Source organism: Parambassis ranga, chromosome 15 (genome assembly GCF_900634625.1).
Source record: "Parambassis ranga chromosome 15, fParRan2.1, whole genome shotgun sequence".
Lineage (NCBI taxonomy): Eukaryota > Metazoa > Chordata > Actinopteri > Ambassidae > Parambassis > Parambassis ranga.
Genome location: NC_041035.1, coordinates 6,451,337 through 6,471,521, shown reverse-complemented (window position 1 = coordinate 6,471,521; position 20,185 = coordinate 6,451,337). Strand labels below are relative to the sequence as shown.

Sequence of the window (20,185 nt, the reverse complement as noted above, 5' to 3'; positions counted from 1 at the left end):
GTAGAGTGACTTTACTTTTAGGTTAGTGTCTCAGTTGAGATCACTGAATTAGTCTAAGTGAGGTCTAAGTGCCCCTTTTCCATGGTGTGTTGCGCTCCACACGACCATACGTACATGTGCATGTTACTAAATAGACACCATAGATAGATAACTTGATAACATAATAAATAATCATTGACTAACCAAATCTAATCTACAGTTTAGTCCCCTACTAAAATTAGTATTAAAAGTAGTTTAGTAAAGTAAAGTAAAGTAAATTTGTTGCAGCCCTAAAAGTAAGTGACGGGCCCTTTGATGCTGAGAGGTTCAGACTAAACAAAACAAAAACACTAGTGGACTTGCATGCATCCTCCTGGTCATTTAATGGTGACAAGAGCAGCAAGCAGCATGAAGAGAGGATTCACCTGTGCATGAGTGAAGGATTCACTTGTGAACGAATGAAGGATTCGCTTGTGAACAAGTGACGGATCTACTTGTGCAGCCTTCACAGCTTCACAGCCTGGCCCTTCATAGAGCCAGGCTGCACAAGCATTTCCAGAGATTGTGCACAAGTGAATCCTCTCTTCATGTTGCTTTCTGCTCTTCTCACCATCAAATGACCACAAGGTCACATGTAAGACCACTTGCCTTTTTGTTTTGTTTAGTCTGCACCTGTAGACATCAAAGGGCCACACATGCATAGCAACACTTTCTTTGTTTTTGTTTACTATGAAGACTCTGTGGTTGTGTGTACTCACAGACAACAAGATCAGTGTGCAAATGGCTCTCTTCCTCTCTAACATACACACACAGTGTGTAGACACACAATTATGTGCTAAAATACTCCCTATAACTCCATATACAAGCCAGAAACTACACTACATGAGCACAGGCCTGCAGGTAAAGGGTTAATATGGTAATTAAGTTGTTAAGTGTAAAAATCACAAATTTTACCTCCTACCAACAGGGTAAACCACCAACAATCAAGAATGCATGATTATGTAGTGCCATGGCTGTGCAGTCAAAAAAAGTGTGTTTATAATGTAAGTCTATGGGACAAAATGGGAGAAAAAAAGAAAATCCAGTGCTGTGCAAAAACTAATAATGCAATAAAGTCAATTTTTTTACTGATGTTTGACATGACCAAGACTGTAATAAAGGTTCAAAAGAATCCAGTCCACATTCACCTTTACTATTAAAAATGAGCCATTTTGTGTTTTTTTTTTTCAATTTTCAGCACCACCCCTCATAAAATTGGTGATTAAAGGGTTAAAATCCTGGGGGAAAATGATTTTTTCACTACTGTTGATTAGAACTGAAGTTAATGAAAAGGTCTATGCAAAAAAAATTCAAAAATATATTTATCTAATATATTTTTAAAACCGTTAAAGTTAGGGGACGTTTTCGTCCCCGAACAACACATTAGGGAGAAAAAAAGAAAATCCAGTGCTGTGCAAAAACTAATAATGCAATCAAGTCAATTTTTTTACTGATGTTTGACATGACCAAGACTGTAATAAAGGTTCAAAAGAATCCAGTCCACATTCACCTTTTCTATTAAAAATGAGCCATTTTGTGTTTTTTTTTTTCAATTTTCAGCACCACCCCTCATAAAATTGGTGATTAAAGGGTTAAAATCCTGGGGGAAAATGATTTTTTCACTACTGTTGATTAGAACTGAAGTTAATGAAAAGGTCTATGCAAAAAAATTTCAAAAAAATATTTATCTAATATATTTTTAAAACCGTTAAAGTTAGGGGACGTTTTTGTCCCCGAACAACACATTAGGGTAGTGTTTGCGAACAATGCATGAGGGTTAATATGGAGCTTAACATAACATACTGTAACTACTATGTAGAAACAAAGTTAAACACTGCTTGCAGCTTCCACATCAAGCTGGAACTTTAGTTGTGTGAAACACATTCTGAGAATCCCCATAGCATAACATAACCTGTGCAGGTTCAGTTATAGGTGGGTTGGTACAAGTTATGAAAAAGGCTAATTTAAGCTTAACAGAATATTGGAGTTCAGTTTGTCCTAATGCATGTCTCCTGGACCCATCGGTAGGCTCAGCACACACATGAAGATGCAGATGGAAATTACAAATTACACAAAAAGAGCTATGCTGATTTACAACACTGTAGTTAATTAAAGCACTAAGAACACTTTGGCTCTCATTCTACAGCAGCAAAGGAATCTGAGAATTCATACTTCAGCAAGAGCAATATGTACAATCCTGTCTGACTAACTTTTTAGATTATATATTGTATTACATATAGTAAACTTCCCACATCTCTCTCCATATATAAACAAAGTAGCTGTTACTTTAAATTGTTAATACTAACTTCAACAAATACATCACAGACAAAAAAAGGCCACGTGTAAGTATAAAGGTCTTATTTGTTCAACACTTCCTTCCTATTTAGGGACATGGTGTCACATAACTAGCCAGAGCAGTTATGTGACACAGGGATGTGAATCAGCACACTAGTTTACAGCCTCAGCCTGTAGATGACACTGCTAAAATGCAGACAACTATAAACACATACACAGCAATCTGTGCCAAGCACTCAACATGATACAAACAATTTAATCTGATGGCTGCCATCCACTCTGAGGGAAACATGCAACAGCACACAACGGCCACATGGTGGCAGGAACTCCCAATAAAATGCATGGATATAGAAAGCTGTGCACTCTACTCATTGTGCCTTGTTTCCCACCAGATTAGCAGCTCTTCAGCTATAATGAAAAAATAAGTATACACAAAATGTCAATAAAATAACACTGACTATAGGACATAAGTACTCACATTTTCAATGACAAACGTCCACTCCTTGTCCTCAAACTCCTCTGCATGGGGGTCCTGCAAGCACAGGGTAAAAAAATGGCATCATGAGATGAGTCAAAGGGTTTTCTTGTTTTGTTTTTTGGTCAGTAGATCTGCAACATAAGATATCTGACACAGACACAAACAGATGCTGTTCTTTCAACACTAACTGACCCAGTTTGTTTGTCCTGTTCCCCCTCATACATGCATCAAATGCTTTGTACCATTCAGGTGTCATTAAATTGCACAGTGATGAGCTGCTGCCCATTCCAGCTGACAACATTCCAGCTGCTGTGTATTTTTGTATGTGTTTATCTAAAACATATGATTTTCCAAAATGCATTCAACTTAAAAACATCACTGACTAGTAGAAAAATGTAAACAGATACACGCTTCTGTCGCTGTCTCTCAGTCTAGTTGCTAGATATCCTGCATGCATATGTGTAGCTTCTTTCTTCCTTGCACTGAAGTGATGCGAGTAGACAGTAATGGAGGCAGCTCTGTCTTAATGTGCTACTGTGGATGACCTTCACTGCCCTCCAGCACACTCCGAAGCACAGGCATAGTACACACAAACACAAATCACTTCAGAACATGTTCAAACACAGATGCACCTCTAGTGGCATGCCATGTTTGACCTTTCGCACTGCTGGATGCAAGTTAACCCTGTTGTATTTGCTTACAATATAAGTGCAACCTAAGTCTGTTAAAGTCTGTCCAGGTAAAATAATTTGTGCTACAGAAAGCCACACTCAGATTAAAATCCAGAGGTGAAGGTGGTCCATCTAAAAAATAAAATCGATACTCAGTTATCATCAGCCCTGGAAAACACATGCAAGGATGGCCTTTTTGTCTAACTGTGCCTGTGACACACCCCTGGAAAATCAATATCCCTGCAGTCTGACACAACAGTCAAACAACACCCACATACGCACAAACAAAAACAGGAAGTGATAAAGCCGTCACATGCCCTCCTAGATGGTAAATCCATTATTTCACAACCACATAAACTGCTTCTAAAACCAAACCTAGCCTGGCATTATGGGCCATCTCTGTGGGTGGAAGGGTTACTGACACATTTAACATTTAACACATTTCAACATAAACAGAAGTCTTCACTAATCATTGTCTAATCATTTTTTTTTGTTTGGTTTTCAACCAACAAACAAATTCAACTAAGGCTGCCTGGTGGTGTACAGCTCCCCGAGGTACAGGCTGCAGTACTGCTGAGCTCAGCTGTTTTCACTGCACTTCTTCAGGCTATATGTTCAAATCACTGCTTTCACCTTTCACCAACACACTGCAGAATTATCTCAACTGTGACTTACTTTGTATTAGTTATCTGTATTTTTAGACTGTAAATAAAGATGGATACATGTTTCTGTAACATCACTGATGGGCTTCTGAGAAAGGGTTTTAAATCTCTGTGCAGGAGGCCCTGGCCATTGGCATCTTGGAAGTACCAGCCCTGGAGGCTGCCAATTTATTTTGACTAGTATTAATATATTTTCTTTAACAAGAATCCTTGAGAAAATATTGCGCAAGTATTATTGCACATCTGTTAAGGTTTGTGCAGACAGAAAGCTTTTTTTTTTGCATTGGCAACATGTAGTCTCTGTACAAATCCAATGAACTTAATTGGTAAGAGCATTCTTCATCCACAGCTGTGCTCGTGCTGCCTTGTTGCACAGTTTCCATCATTTTAACAAATTCAAGTAAAACAAAGTGAAGTCATCCCAAATGGAATCATGGATGTTTGCAGCACAAAAGCCATTTTCTGTGAACTCAGATACAGTTCAACAGTTAAATAAAAACAAATGCTTTATACATAATACTGTTGTATTACCCTCTCTTGTTCACACTGTGTGACTCCTGTGTTTGGTGTTTAACCCTAAACATAGACTGTAAGCTTGATTCTTACGGATCTCAATGCTGAAAAACTGTACAGCCATTTCAAGAAAACAAGCTCAGGCAGGCTGACTGCACTGTGCACTACATGCATGGAACAAGAAATAGACAGAGATGACAGGAGACAGAGAAAAAAAATGTCTGGTGAAGAAATCTAGGAAAGCTAACACACCACATATTTCTCTCAAGAGCTTGGGGAATCCAAAACAGAAGTTAAAGAGAATTAGCATTGCAAGATATTAGTTTGATGATTGAATAAATTACTGCTATCTGTGGGAGGCTTGTATTTGTCTTAGTTGTCTGCGTTTGTGTAAGCACTAAGCAGCCAACTATTTAACTCAATAAATTTGGGGTTAATCATGGCAGTGTTTTGCACTTTATCCAGAGGTCAATATGTCTTTAAATTTCATTCCAGCTGCACAGTGGACAAAATTGTTCCACCAAAGACAACAAGCTTATAGCCTGCAGAGACAATGTTATTTGATTTGGGTTTTATCCAACAGTAGTGGGTGAATTGCACCTTCAGTGGCTTTGCTTTGTGTCTCACTACAGAAACAGCTTTATTACTTCCTCTGGGACAGGAAGTGGAAGTCAGCCCAGAATAAAGAGACACTAACATGTACTGTGATGTTAACGTAAGTACAGACATAGAAAAGTGAGCCAGTACACATGAAAGTAAATATGACTACAAAGCCTCTACAACTTCTGTGTGAAGATTCAGTGATGTTTCCTCTACGTTGTTGTTATGCAGTTAATAATGTACATACTGAACAGTAAAAAGCCACTGTCCCTAAGCAGACACAGGTATGTAGGTATTTGTGGAGATAGGTCTGGTTGAGGGAGTGAATAAGGTAACAGGACACTGAGCTCTGAGCTAGCCTGTCAGCACAGAGGCCCAGCATGTTTAAGTAAGCCACACATGGTGACAGATACTGTCCATGCTGTAGTGTGTCATTTACAGAGAGCAATAATCTGTACGTACACAAACATATAATAAAACTATTTTTATAAAAGCCTTAAAATAAGGAGGATTGTACTCTGTAGCCTACCTTAAAAAGAGTGACAGTGATCTCAATGTTCTCTGGTACAGGCCACACCACAACTCCTCTGTAAGGGTTTTTGATGCCAGGCTGCCAGCTGTGAGACTGCAGGACAGGGGAAAAAAATTATATTCACAAATGTTTCTGTATTTTGTTTTGGAATGTCATTCACCAAATACCTACCTTTGAAGATTTTCGCCGACTTCTCCGTGTCCAAACCACTACCAATTTGTCTGGTTGCCTGTGAGGAGGGAGGAAAAAAATATAAGTAAGAAAATTCATCTCCATTTATCTTTTTCTTAATAGTCAAAGCCTCATCGTACTTATATCATAATGCATTAAGTTGAAAACCCTGATAAGCCCTCTACCACACACACACACATCTGCACAGTCACTCATGGCATGAATTAATCATGATGAGACAACAAAACCCAGGCTTTGTCTCTGGGGACTGCAGCATACACTCATGCAAGGTTAGTGTGACAGGAAAAAACTATGGGATGCTGAGATAATCTGACCCAGGACAAGCCAGAGTCACGCTGCATGGACAGGAGATACAATTTAAACAGACTAAAAATAAACTAAAGCAATCAGCCAACTCATGTGGAAATAAAACTCCAAATAAGTCCAATATACACCTGAAATATTCAATAAGGTTGTTTAAACCTTAAACAAAACATACAAGAGCATTGAGGAGTGACACACAAAACACAAACAGTTAGGGTTCCACCAGCTAAGACACATTTGCTTGTATCAGAGAATGCTGTGACAGATTTGCCACTGTGCTTATTTGACTTTTTATTCCTGTTCAAAACATAGCAAAAGCAGTCCGCTTGCTGGCGAGTTGTCAAGTCTGGACCTGCTTGCCTGTCACTCCTAGAATGTGTTTATGTTGTAAAGGTGTGTGGATGGTGGTGGTGAACAGGACAGGTCTGAGGCTGACATGTTCAATTTTATATCAGATGTACCACTTAAAATGTATTATGAAAGACTAATATTTATATTTTAGACAGGTTTATGGTGGACACAGCACACACACTGGACACCATCATTGGTTTTACATTGCATGGCACACAGTTTGCACTTTTTCACCCGAGTGCTTCACATTCACAATTTTGCACGCACATTCATTCACTCGCACACTGAAGGTGCTTGGCCTGCTGCTGGTAGCACGCAGATGATAAATTTTGCACCCATTAAGACGGACCAAAATATAAAAAGTACATGACACAACAGGGTTATTTACAAGCAGGAGATGCTACAGGAGTACCGGTAGATTGAATATGTTACATCTAAATTGTCAAGCCACACTGATGCAACACGAAAAGTGCCAACTTTCTACTGTCTTTCTACTCTTGCAATGGCAAATAACCACTGTATGCATCTGTCAAGCTTCAGAGGTAATGGTCCGTAGTTTAGCCTGATCAAAATTCAGTTTTGCGACATCAGTGGAAATATTCTAACTGCATCTGTTTGACACACCTGCAGGATTTCAGTGTTATGTATTGCAGGGTTAACACTGCATTTCTGTGGGAAAAGGGGACATATGTCATAGACTCTTGAGAACAACAGCGCAGAGGCCATTCTAGGGAAAAGAGTGTCCGAATGTATGACAGAGAGAAAGAAAACACTAGCAGGGAAAAGAGGAAAGACAAAGAAGAGAAGGACGGGATGGACAATGACAGATAACAATTTAAGCCTTGAAGAGAGGCCCCACATAGAGAAGCTATTGTCCAACAACACATTACAAATGAGAGTGCAATCAGACAGACAGTTACACACACACAAATGTCATCCTCTGTTTTTTTGCCTTTGTACACTATTCACTGTGCTATGAGAAGAATTTAAACCGTTTGACTGGAGGCTAAAAGCCCTGTACACACTTTTTTTGGTGCTGATGATTGGTTTTGACCTCAAAGCTACATGCTGCCTCCTGTGTGTAACAGGAATCAATGAGCCATCAGAGAGGAATGCCACAACATAAAACCAATGAGATGAAGATGGGCACAGAGAGGCCTAAAGAAAAACATTCAATTGTGCATTCAGCCTTCAACTGTACAAAGTTTGTAAATGGATCATTTTAGTATGAAATGTATTTAACTCAGCAAACAGGAGGGAGGAAAATGAGGAAGAATGAAAACAATGAGCAAGCAAAAAATGTGGATGTTTGTTAAAGAGTAAAGAATGTCCTCAAAAGGAAGTTAAGAAAGAAAATAAAAGAGCAAAAGAGATGTAAAGATTAACACAGAATCTGAGAGTGTGTGTGTGTGTGTGTGTGTTGGCTGGAAAGAGATGGCAGATAAGGCAAAAAGTGGGTCAGCAAGCTCAGCATGAGCTAAGACGAGTCCTCTGAGACTGACACAAAGCGCGGATAAACCTTTCTACATTTACATTAAAGGCATTTAGCCACAGCTCTTATCTAGACAAAACATGCAATTAGTGAGCTTGTAGGTGTTCAATGTTCCTGTAAACCCTGTCAGTATGGCAACAAGAACAACCACACAATGCTAGGAGCAGCATCCTGCATTTACTGTGTAATTTGTCTTATTGATAATCCCACAGTTTGCTTGAGTACCATAATGTAGATAAATTCTATTTTATATGATGTTTTTCACAAACCTAATTTTCTGCATGCCGCTACAGCTTATATGCAAGTATGTGTATCACTTTATCTGTGTGTGCAGCTGAAGCATCTGCAGTCCTTCACTGTGTCTCAGTTCAGTGGCAAAACTGCTGAGCATGCTAAAGCATTATGACAGCAGTTAAAGATTAGTGTAAAATTGTGTGCTAATGCATGCAAGTGGAAAAAAATCTGCACAACTAAAGATCATATGAAGCAGGCAGGTGCAGGCTGCTGAGGACCCTATGGCCTGAACAATCGTAATTTGTCAAATAATCTGTTTATCAGATACATTAGGAGTGCTATATATACAGCAGCGGCTCAGTGGTATAAGCTGGGTTGTCCAATAACCGGAAGGTTGGTGGTTCGATCCCAACTCCTCCCTAAGTCATTGTTGTGTGTCCTTGGGCAAGACACTTCACCCGCACCGCCTCCAGTGTACTCACTGGTGTGGCGCGCCTTGCTGCAGCCTTAAACAATTTCCCTCTGGGATTATTAAAGTATCTAAAATAAAATAAAAAATAAAATAAAAATATATATCTGTGTTTAAAGGTTTAGTTGTAGCTAACCTATCTGGAAGTCACTACTGCGGTGGTCCATGTTGTTTAGCTGCCTTTAAATGGGAAAATGTCATATTCAACCACCAGCCAGCCACCACCATCAAAAGCAACTTAGCAATTTCCAGAGTTTGCCCCCAGTCAGGTTAGTATTTATGAGCAGGCATCACCAGGACTAAGCTTTAATGGACCACTGTCATATTCTTATTCCCACAAACAGAAATCAGCGGCACCATTTTGGACTACAACTGGCAGCAGTAGCAGGTGGACTTTCGAATCCTTTTTCTTTTCTGCAGCCTCTGTGAGCTTGGTATAGTGGCACATGAACCAGCTATTAGCATATCTCCAACAAGGAACTAGAACAAGGACTACCATCACTGCAATGTCGAACATGGTGAAGTTGTAGACTAGAGACATCAATGATTGCCCTGACAGTGACCAGGCTGGTCTGCAGGTGGGAAACATCATCATGTCTGGTAGGCAGCAGCAATTCAATCCAGAATTTTCAGAATAACTCATCCCAATCAGCATGCAGAAATTTGAAAACTTAGTCTTTAATTGAAATCTGGATTTAATAATCCAGGAAACCATATACACACCAGTTATCTAAATCTGTTCCACAAAAGACTGTCGTCATATAACATGACCACAACGTTGCAATGACTATAACATGCAGGGAAACTGACCGTTTCACAAAAATGTAATCTGCCGTCTCTCAATCTGTAAGTGCCCCTGAAAAAACTAGACACTGTAAAACATCATACATTACTACATAAATGTGTTTGTGGTAAAACACTTAAGTATCTGAGCACATGTCCATCCAAGGTTGGAAGTCAAGGCGGTGTCAGGAAGTTGCAGCAGCCCTTTCTTTCCTTTAGGCAGGAGGAAGGAACCACTTCACATTTGTTATAACAGACCCCAGCCCAGCATCACACACACACACAGCGTACCAAGCAAAGATACACTGAAGGGTTGGAGCCAGTGAGAAAGACATTACTTCTATTGCTATCAAAACACCAGCTAAAAAGTTACCATGTCTTACAACAAACAGCCCCTCTTCGTCTGAAGAGGGGCCTATTTGCTGGGATTAGCAGGTAGCATTCAAACCCTGCAAACACAGTGCAAATTCAGCTGTCCCTTCTGAAAAAATTTTTCTTTTCCTTGGATAGCATGAAGCCCCAGTGTAGTACCTTACACTGACAGAAGGTCCAACACTGACGGAGGCTTTTATTGCAAAATGAAATCGTATTTAATTTCTATCTTTGCTGTGTTTTCTTTGGCAACATTTACACTTTTGCAATATGAGGTTATTCAACACATCTGCAGGTCATTTAATCAAGAACTAAGGAAGCGGTGATATTTAACAGACTCTGGGTAAAAGATGACAATATGGCCTTGCTGCTGTGGCTATTCAGTTCCAAAGATCAAGTCAAAATTCAATAAGTGATAATGTAACAGCCTCACCACAGAAAGCTTGCTGAGGATGTTTTTTTTTTGTTTTTTTATACCCGACCTACTTGGCAAATTCTGATTCAGCAAAGACAGCATCAAGAGGATGGTTTGCAGCAGAAAGGAAGAGAAGTGAAAGAAGAAGAAAGGAGTGAGCAACAGACAGGGAAGACAGCTTTCACTCTGCTGTATTAGCAGATAGGCTGTGGCCTTTGCTATCAAGATAGATGTAGCAGTGTAAACACAATCTGTGTTAGTGTCACACTCCAGACTGCTTGATAAACTGAACACACACAAATAAACAAGCGTACAGATTCAGATGGAGCACACTGAGCATTTAAAGCAGATTGCTGCAGAGTGTAAATGTGCTACATTCATCTCTGAAATACAAAAATCTGCGGGCACTAGAATCACTATAAAATATACACGTTTCTGCAAGTGCTGCGTTCTTCCTTCCTCAGTCCCCTGAACTCCAAATATATAACAGTCAGTCAGTCAGTATGAAGCAACTAAGAGCTGGGTCAATGACACAGAATGAACGTTGACAGCACTAAACCCAGACACAAGTGTCTGGAGTGAAAGCCAGAGCACCTCACTAATGAGCTTTCTTGATTGGCACAATGCCTGAAGTGTTTCTGTACTACTGTAACTGCCAACTTTCTGTATTTGTAAAATTAATTAAAACAAAAACAAAAAAAATGCCTAATTCATCAGGTTTTGTCAGGGTGTGGCTGCCACATATCACTCCTTTGATAAAGAATATTTAACACAACACAGGCTGGCAGACATTATTTTTACTAGAGAAGACCTAAAGACATCAAGTATAAAGGTTTTAAAGTAGCTGAATTTAGCATTCAAGTGAACCGCTGTCATTTTTCTTAAAAGGACTGTTTTATGGTGAAAGTAATAGCTGAGTGCTTAGCCGCAGAGACAAATTGATTGGATGTCATAATACAGGTCTACAATGGCTCAGGGAAAAGCAGGTTACATGCAATAAAGTAGATTGTATAGATGAGGATCAGTGGCTCCAATTCCCCATCAGGGAAGAAGGTCAGATAAGAACTGTTTAAATTTTGAGCAACATAAAAGAGGGAAGTCACAGCGAGCGCTCAAAGTGCACGGTCAGCATTTACTTGGACTCTTTTGTGCTAGTCGCATCCAAGCAATTTACTTTCTTTTTCACACACACATATCATTCATACATATACACCAATGGCTGCAAGGTGCTCGCCTGCCATCAGATGCAACTTCAGGTTAAGTGTCTTGCCCAAGGACATATCATAAGGAGAAGCCAGGGCTTGAACTACCAAATTAACAGGGGCACCACTGACTATTAAGGCATTACAACATGAGTAGCCAGGTGACTGTTGTTTCAGTGCAGCTTTGTGCATCCCAGATTCCCCATGCAACAGCCACATTTTTCAGAAATGTTGTTACTGTGCTGTACATTTATGGTGTGGTGTTGTGCTACTCCATCCAGACACGCACAGAAGATGCTGCAGCACCTCTCTGCAGGCTGATAAATGATGAGCAGTCTCCAGGGCCATGTGCGTTTCTCTGCCTGACAGCAGCAAAGAGAATCACACCAGCAGAGTTTCATCACATTTAACACCCCATTGACTGCTTCACAACCCTGCAAAGTTTCAAGTCGGTTGGTGTGTGTGTGTGTGTGTGGGTGTGGGAGTAGTGTGTGAATGGCTGTTTGTGTCCATAAGTGCACCACAGAACAACTACATTTGGGTTGGTTCCACTGCAAGGCGGTTAAAGTGACATTACTGAACAAAGGAAAAGAGGAAAGCACAAAGAAGGGAGATAAGAAACATCAGGAGATAAAGAAACAAAGGGGAGAGAGTTGAAGATGGAGAGGAAACGTAAAGGACAGTCTGGAGCCTGGAAAGTCACAGAAAGAAGATATGAAGAGCAGAAAGCTGCACTGAGTTCAACCAACAGCCAACCTTATAGAGTAATTTAGCAAGGACACAAATTAGAACTATACAAACATGCTCCATTCTAAATTGATGTATAAAATCAAACACACAAATCTGACATATGAACAAGCATGACTCAAAGCACTGAAACACTAAATTCCAACAATAAATCTGGAGTTTGATTTATCCAAAATTCTCTCACAACAGAAATCACCGCCCTGTGCAATCACCTGGCATCGAAACTATCGCTTAGTGCCAAACTCAGACTCAGGAATTTGTTATGGTCTTCAAATTTGAATAGAATGTAGAGCCACGTCAGACAAGTTGGCAGGAAGATGTTTCTGGCAGAGACATGATGGATGCTTGCCATTCTGCACACATGCTCATCAGAAGACAACATGTCACAGCCTGACACACGCTGGTCACTTCCACTGAAATAAATCAGCCATAAGTCAACTGTCAAACACATGCTTCCATGGAAACATTCATTAGCACTTTTTTTTGTAATGGCAACACTTAATTTTAAGTAACAAATGAGCAGGTAGGAAGTGCTACTCAATATAAAGGTGTATAGCCACTGATGACAGCATATATGGTCGGAATTTATAAAATCCCAATGAAATGACTATTGTTGAATGTACCTGTGCCTTCAGGGTATCAGCACAGTCTTTGATTGATACTAAAACTTCCTCAGAACTCTTTAGCTCTCTGTCTTGTCATGTGGCTGTGACTGTAGCAATCCAATTATCCACGCCTGCCTGAGACAGATAGAATAACTATGTGATCAATAGTACCTCTGTGATGATTTGTCTCTTTGCCCCATGACATGTCATCATGTTGGTTAACTGATAAGCCTTTCAGCTTTTGTTGTTTTTCATGCAGGTTGAATAAAGCAAATTCTTGCTTAAAAGATCATCCCGACATTGAAACAGGAGGGTTTAGCAGCAGCAGCAACAGAAGGTCCAGCTATTTACAGTTAAAGCAAGTGGACCTTGCACTACATAACACCAGTGTATTTGTCTAGGCTACAATGAAAAATAGTGCCCAGCTCTCAGAGCCTGGCCAGTAGGCAGGGTAGTAGAAGGGGTTACCACATCATACAACAATACTAATATAGAATATTCACTCTTTACATCAGCAGAAGTCATAAATCTCAATTTTACTGCTTATGAATAAAGACTTCAAACTCTCCTAGATATTGGCAGATCAGCAAGTTTGATATTGGCTGACACAGGCCACAATTCATTGGCTCTTGATATTTCAGATGACTTCCAGGGTAGCATAAAGTATTTCTTAGAATGTATCCTGCCCGTGTGATCAGTGTGTGTTCAGTAATTACAAAGTAATGACCGATGAAGCTGCTTGGATGAGCAGCAAAACGTCTTCGACAGAATTCTACACGTCCAGTCGCCTTGCTTCAACATTTTGAATGACAATGACCGGGATGACTGAGGATCTTCATCAACATTTCTACAAAGTGGCAATTTTATATGACCAATTTCACCGATATTGCAAGTGCTTAAAACGTTGTAACAGATAACCCCTTATTTTCTGTTGTTGAGATTGAGCTTTCCTCTTGTAAGTCCCTCATACGTCTCCCATTGATTGTTCAGTGTAAATGTTTCATCAGCTAATGAGCCCACTAATGAAAATTAGTCAGCCAGACAGGTGCACACGGCCAGCCAGGTTACATAAGCTGATCAGTGATCTTGTGACAAAGTCACAAAGCTAACAGTTAGAAAGTCTGACAGTGATGTTATCGTAAAAGTAAAAGGATTATAGAAATGAAAAGATGCTACAACACTGAGTGGAGCCTCATTCCACTTCAAACAAAAACAATGAATTTATTCATGTTTTATTGGTTCATCGGAATTGATTTTGTATGTATGAGTAGAAGGCTGACTCAAGATCAAAAAGGGGACAAATGCACCTGAAAGAAGAAAACACCCCCTTCACTTTTGCCCTTGGCCAGCAAAATAATATAATAATGTGCTTATAAATATAAATCGTCTTCTGCAGGTAACATGAGTTATGAGTTGCTCCTACTTGGGAAAATGTGTTAAGGATCAGCAACCTGATTGATATTGTAGAACCATATTCACATGCTAAATGGAGTCAAGTGGCTGATCACCTGAAGGACATGAATCACAATCATGGAACCAAACACCCTTGAACCAAACGTTTTGATGTGTTTTCCAAAATAATCTGGAATAAATTATTCTACGGAGCCTTTGAGTGTTAGCCAAGTGTGTAAATTGTTTTTCATTTCACACAATGCACATTCAAAGCACCCGGACCTCTGTGTATGGGTACACACAAGGGCACGAACGCAAAATAGGCATTCAGGCGTTCATCCTGTTATTGATTTCAGGATTTAAAGGGCTGTGAGTTTTCAAGAAAATGAGCAAATAAAAGAGGATAATTTACTTCTGATTGCTTCAGGATTTAAGATCCATTTGAGCTCTGGGGACTGTTCCCAGTCTGCGTAGATGGAAAATTTCTCCTGCAACAATAACATACCGTACTGATGAAGTCCAAGTAAGCCTGAAACTGTGTACCAATGCTCTCACACACACACACACACACACACTTGATGAGAAGTCAAGACGAGGCAACACACTGACACTTCTAAACGAGATGCTATTTAAATGTCTACTGATCTTAACAGATTAAAGGCAGTAGACCACTACATTCCACTGTTATTTTAACAAAATCTGAGCATTTCAAATGGATTGAATTAGATTTTAAACATATATACGTCCCTTTAGCTATGTAGATCTGAATTATAGGACAGGGTTGTGTATGCACCTTCCCATCATTTGATAACATACAAGCGCCCTGCACAAATTGCAAAACAAAGTGCACTGCTGACTAAATGCTGAGCCCACCCACCCTATGCTCTGGGAAGATATGTACATTTTTCTCATTCCATTCTCCAACACGTTAACATCTGTCCCAGGTCGAAGCTCTGTGGGGCTGAGTTAGTCACGCCTAAGGAAAGCCATGAGTGAATATGTGTCTCCGGGATATATATCTTTGCTTTACAAGGCCTGGGTTTTCCCTCATTACAAAAAAAACCTGGTTGCAGGCACTAGTGCAGCATAAACCCCTGCACCTCTCCACTTTATCTTCTCCTGAAAAACGGCGTATAGTTCATCCATACCTTTGTGATGACATGTATTAAACATAAGTATGTTTAATTTCACATCTCAGAAAGAGAAAAGAAAACAGAACGATACAGGCATATATAATATTATTTAAATGTGTCAGGCCATTGAACTGGTGTGAATGAATTGCTTTTCATAACTTTAGGGTGACCAAGAGATAAAGATAAGTGTGCTACAAGAAGCGGACAAGGATGTTGCACCTTCAGCAGCTCATAATTTTAACTTGATATAAATGGTTTATAGAGGAAGATCAAATTAGATTAAAACAATAGTAGTTCAAAACGTTTCCTTCAAGTTTGACTACTTGCTTTAGGGTCAGAGGTCAAAGATCAGAATGCATCCCTACAGCTTGCAGGTTTTGTGGTTCTACCAGGAGAACGGCAGCCTGAGCCCACACCATGTAGCTAAAGTCTTTCCGACTGTCGGGCTCCTTGCTGAGGACTCAAACCAAACAACATTGGTATACACACGCACAAAAAACATAGCAATTTTACAAGACAGCAGCCCCTCCCAGCCTACAGACATGCCTGCACACCAAGGCGACTGTGTGTATGTGTAAATTATGGCCACCAGGAACGACCTCAGCATTCCAGCACAGACAGACACAGTTTTTCATTGGGCTTCAATGACAGCACTGCTCTTTAGTTCCAAAAAAAACTCACCATTTCTTTGTGCATTCCACCATTAGTTCCTGATAGGAAGCCACGAACTGAAATTTGGACGCATGCTTCCCCACACGTTGCAGTCTCTTCCACACCGAGGCCATGTTTCTTTGGGAACGGGTAGTTTCTGAGTGCCTATCCCGTCCTGGACTTCCTTCTTTGGGCTTTCTTTGAACGAAATCACGAAAATGTTTATAAGTATTTGAACCCGCATAGAAGCATAGTTAATGTTTCATCGGAACCGCGTTGATAAAACTGACAAGACTGCTGCTTCAGTCTTTAAAAACTGCTCGATAAATCCGAGTGTGCGGATATAAAATCACTGCAGCAGTAGTCGAGATCTGATCTGACGGCGCGCATGATGCTAGAAAGAAATACGCTCCATAATTTCCAAAGGTATGAGGAGTAATCCACTGCGTGTAAACATCATAATTCCATCTGGTGATCTCCCTGCAAAAAGAAAGAAATAGAGGCACGGTCAGGACAGCAGCAGGCAGATAGTAAAAACCCCGCTACTCAGGAGTAATCTCGATGATTTGTGCATTAAACCCCAAGGAACTCCACTAAACCTTCCCCGTTACAGAGATGCTATGTCCGCGTAGCAGCGGATCCGTTATCGCTGGCTGTGCCTCTAAAGACGTTTCAACAAACCCGTTTACCTACACCCTAGGTGTAGTAACAGTGTGCAAGAATGTGATCGGGACTCCACACTTGTGCTGCCAGCACGGCGTGTCGGGGCGCTTACCGCTGTGGCAAGCTAACTTAGGATGTTTGATAATAAAATATGGATTGATGCATCGAAGCAGTGACATAGGAGCCATGACACTACGCTACAAGGAGTCAAGCTACATATTCGGTCAATGAACACTACAGCAGCAAACGCAATTCAAAGCTGGGAGTGAAATAAAGCATTTTGTAAACATGGGATTGTTTGGTGGGATGTATCTGGGTCCAGGGAATAGCCCGAGCCGTAATGCTCCGCTAAACTGAATGATTCAGCTTCTAGGCAAACGACTTAACATGTGAAAGTAGGTTAACTGCGCCGTGTGACACTCACCTTACTGTGATATCCAACACATCCTCAGTGAAGCGGCCTTATCAGCAGAGACGACGAACTGTCTGTTGTAAACTAGCAGCTGAGTGAGCGTAGCCCGCTTGCTAGCTAATTATCGCTTTCTTTACAGCAGCAGCAGCCATACAGCTAGCTAGCCCTGCTAGCGTCGACGGCTAACCATCACAACACAGTAGGAGCGGAAACCGTTGCTTGGCAGTCAAGACATTTGCTCCACAGGTAAGTGCAAACTCCAAATACTCAGGACTGAGCCAGACGTGACATTTATTAATCCGTGTCCCGCACCTAGGCTAAGTTAAAGGTATCCAACCTGTAACAGGGACTTCCACAGGAAAGCCCTGTAGTTGCTGATAGTTTGACCAATATGTTAACGTGGGTGCGTTATGTCAGCAGCGTTTAGTTAAAGTGTTTCCGTTCCGGGCGGTGAAAATAAAAGTCGCTGAATTCCACCTTTTGGAAACTTGAAATAAGAAATAAAAATTCGACAATTTTCTAGATAAATAATTCTATACTGAATACACGGAATGTTCGTATTTAACCGACATATTTAAAATCTTTGCATGTTTCCTTTTTTGGGGACTTACAATGTAACTTTATTTTGAAGGCTCATCCCGGTTCTTCCGCTCTCTTTTACAGATTGACTTATTTAATCCATCGTGTGTATTTCATTAGTTTGATTGCTGCTAGGCAATCAAACTATTGTTCTTCATCCTCAAACTATTGTTCTTCATCCTCTTTCTTCTTCCGTACGTTTTTTGGTGCAGCGTATCTTCAGCATATATTGACCGATTTCAGCCATTCAACAATCAAAATGTTCATCTCATAGAGGACATCACGGGCAAATTTTAATTTTTCAAATATTAAGCAATTTCGGTGTCATTTCTAACATGGGAGTCTATGAGAGAGCCCTTCAACGAGGGTCATCTGCCAAATGTATCTCCTCCTACAAATTTCAAGCTACAGACTCCAGTTTAGTCTTAAAACGTTCATTAGATGCTGCTCTATCAAACTTGTATTCAGAATTTTCTAATTCCGAATCGTTTCCGCATGCCAGGCTCTCAAAGTTGGAGTGGTTTTTGAGGTCTCCTCTCCTGTTACCATGGTGACAGGCTGGCACACAGAGCTCTGATTCTCCAGCAATTCAGATCAATCCTTCACATCAGCATCAAAGCAATGCTTCAGCTGCAGCAATCAAACTTGCATTTTCTTCAGGAAATGCCTTTCTAGTTTTTTACAATGTGTTTATATGCTTCTACTTTATTTTTTTTAAAAGGATAAACATACAGTAATATGAAAAAGTAAAATATGCCAAAAGACACATAGATACATTTAAAAAGTAGTCAGTTAACAATCCTGTGCCACTTACAGATGTTTCATGGATTCATAAGGCATTTCTGGGTTGTTGTTACCACACTGCTCAAATATAACATCTATCCAACAGTCCTAAAGACTCTACTTGCATCAGGCTGACCTAAATCAAACAGGACATTACTAACCCTTTAAACTTGACCCAGGACTCTCCAGAGTCTCACGGCCCGTCCCCTCAGCCCTCAGGTTTGTGCTAATGAAGACGAGACTTCCTGTCACATTAATAAGTGAGTGTTAACCTTGTACTCCTGCATGCCGGGGGGTCTTTTTCACATGTTGAGAGGAAATAAAACACCCACCATTCATCAGAAATCAATACACACACACACAGTATTGCACATCCTTCACACCCCCTTGTTAACCACAGCCTTGTAAATGCAGGGCAGGAAAGGCAGGAGGAAGGAGGCCAGCGCTGCCGAGGAAACACAATATGAGCAAGATTAATTGAATCTAAAACAAAGATATGGGAATAATAACAGGAAATTGATATTTTATCCTTTTATATGTTGCTCAGGGTTATAAGCTGTATGCAAGATGGTGGATTTATTTATATATTTTTTTCTTTTGGAAAGGGGCTGACTTTCACTTGAATTGAAGTGTGCAGCAGTTGTGCTATAAGTCTGTGTTTGGGTGGGATTTGCTCTGAATTTAGGTCGACTGAATATTATGCTTTATACAGTCAAAAAACACACAGGGAGAACACATAGCTTAAAAGCTAATGTATCTGTGGGTTGTGCAAATAAAATGTACTGATTTGGGGTAATATTTTCTGATGTCTGTTTTACCGCTATGACACAAGAGAAGGAATTTCAGATCAGCTTTCATTCAGAAATGTATGTGCTAACTGAGAACCATTCAGGGTTTAGGGTCAGAGCCGATTTGACAGCAGGGGTCTTGCTGATCCTGCCGCTCTGCATTGCCTGTTTACATTTTACTCTGACAGATTACAGGGAGCCTCCCTCCATGCATCAAGGAATGCTTTGATGTGACAAATGACCCAGTGCTAAATGACGCTTTGTGTGTCTGCCCACATGTCAGCGAAGGCCTCATTTCATAAATAACACAGGGGGGGGGGGGGGGGGGGGTAGGCCTGCTGGCGTGGGTCTGTGTGAAAGAATGAGTGTACAGTCAGACAGAGACAGAGTCAAGTGGAGTCCTGCAACATTCCTGAAAACAAAGACATTTGCATCCACATATGCCTAATCATGATTTTTATTTTCAGTCTTTATGCTGTTTTAATAGCCTAATCTTAAAAAACATGATTGCACAGCAAATTTTTTCATATCTTTAATCACTATAACAACATTATTGCTGCACTGGGGAACTGTTTCATGTGCAAATATATTCGTCTCAGATTAAAATACAAAGTGAGGCAGCAAGAGAGAAAAACACAATACCCCCACCTGAGGTTTGCCCTATTTGACCACAATATATTATTATGTTTCCAGATGTGTTCCAGCTAAAGTGAGACTCATTCATCTGTCCACATCGCTGACAGGGTTAATGATTGAATGAAGAACTGGACTTAAAATTGGTCATCTCTGCTGCTCATGCACCTGTCTGGTGAAACTTTGACTCTTGTTTGGCAGGTGTGACAGCCTGGGT

The 20,185-nt window shown here is 40.3% G+C and overlaps 1 protein-coding gene across 4 annotated transcripts in view; it reads right to left on the bottom strand.

The window, feature by feature from the left end:
* The window catches only part of ehbp1 (EH domain binding protein 1), a 107,717-nt gene extending 90,138 nt beyond the window's left edge, over window positions 1-17,579 (bottom strand). For all 4 annotated transcript variants that reach the window (XM_028422872.1, XM_028422873.1, XM_028422874.1 and 1 more), the window contains exons 1-5: window positions 17,198-17,579; window positions 16,141-16,590; window positions 5,941-5,998; window positions 5,767-5,862; window positions 2,792-2,845 (exon numbers count right to left, since the gene is read on the bottom strand). In XM_028422872.1, the coding sequence (XP_028278673.1) occupies window positions 2,792-2,845; window positions 5,767-5,862; window positions 5,941-5,998; window positions 16,141-16,244 (312 nt within the window). In that variant the 5' untranslated portion in view covers window positions 16,245-16,590; window positions 17,198-17,579. The remainder of the gene's footprint in view (window positions 1-2,791; window positions 2,846-5,766; window positions 5,863-5,940; window positions 5,999-16,140; window positions 16,591-17,197) is intronic.
* Between the last annotated feature and the right edge of the window lie 2,606 nt (window positions 17,580-20,185).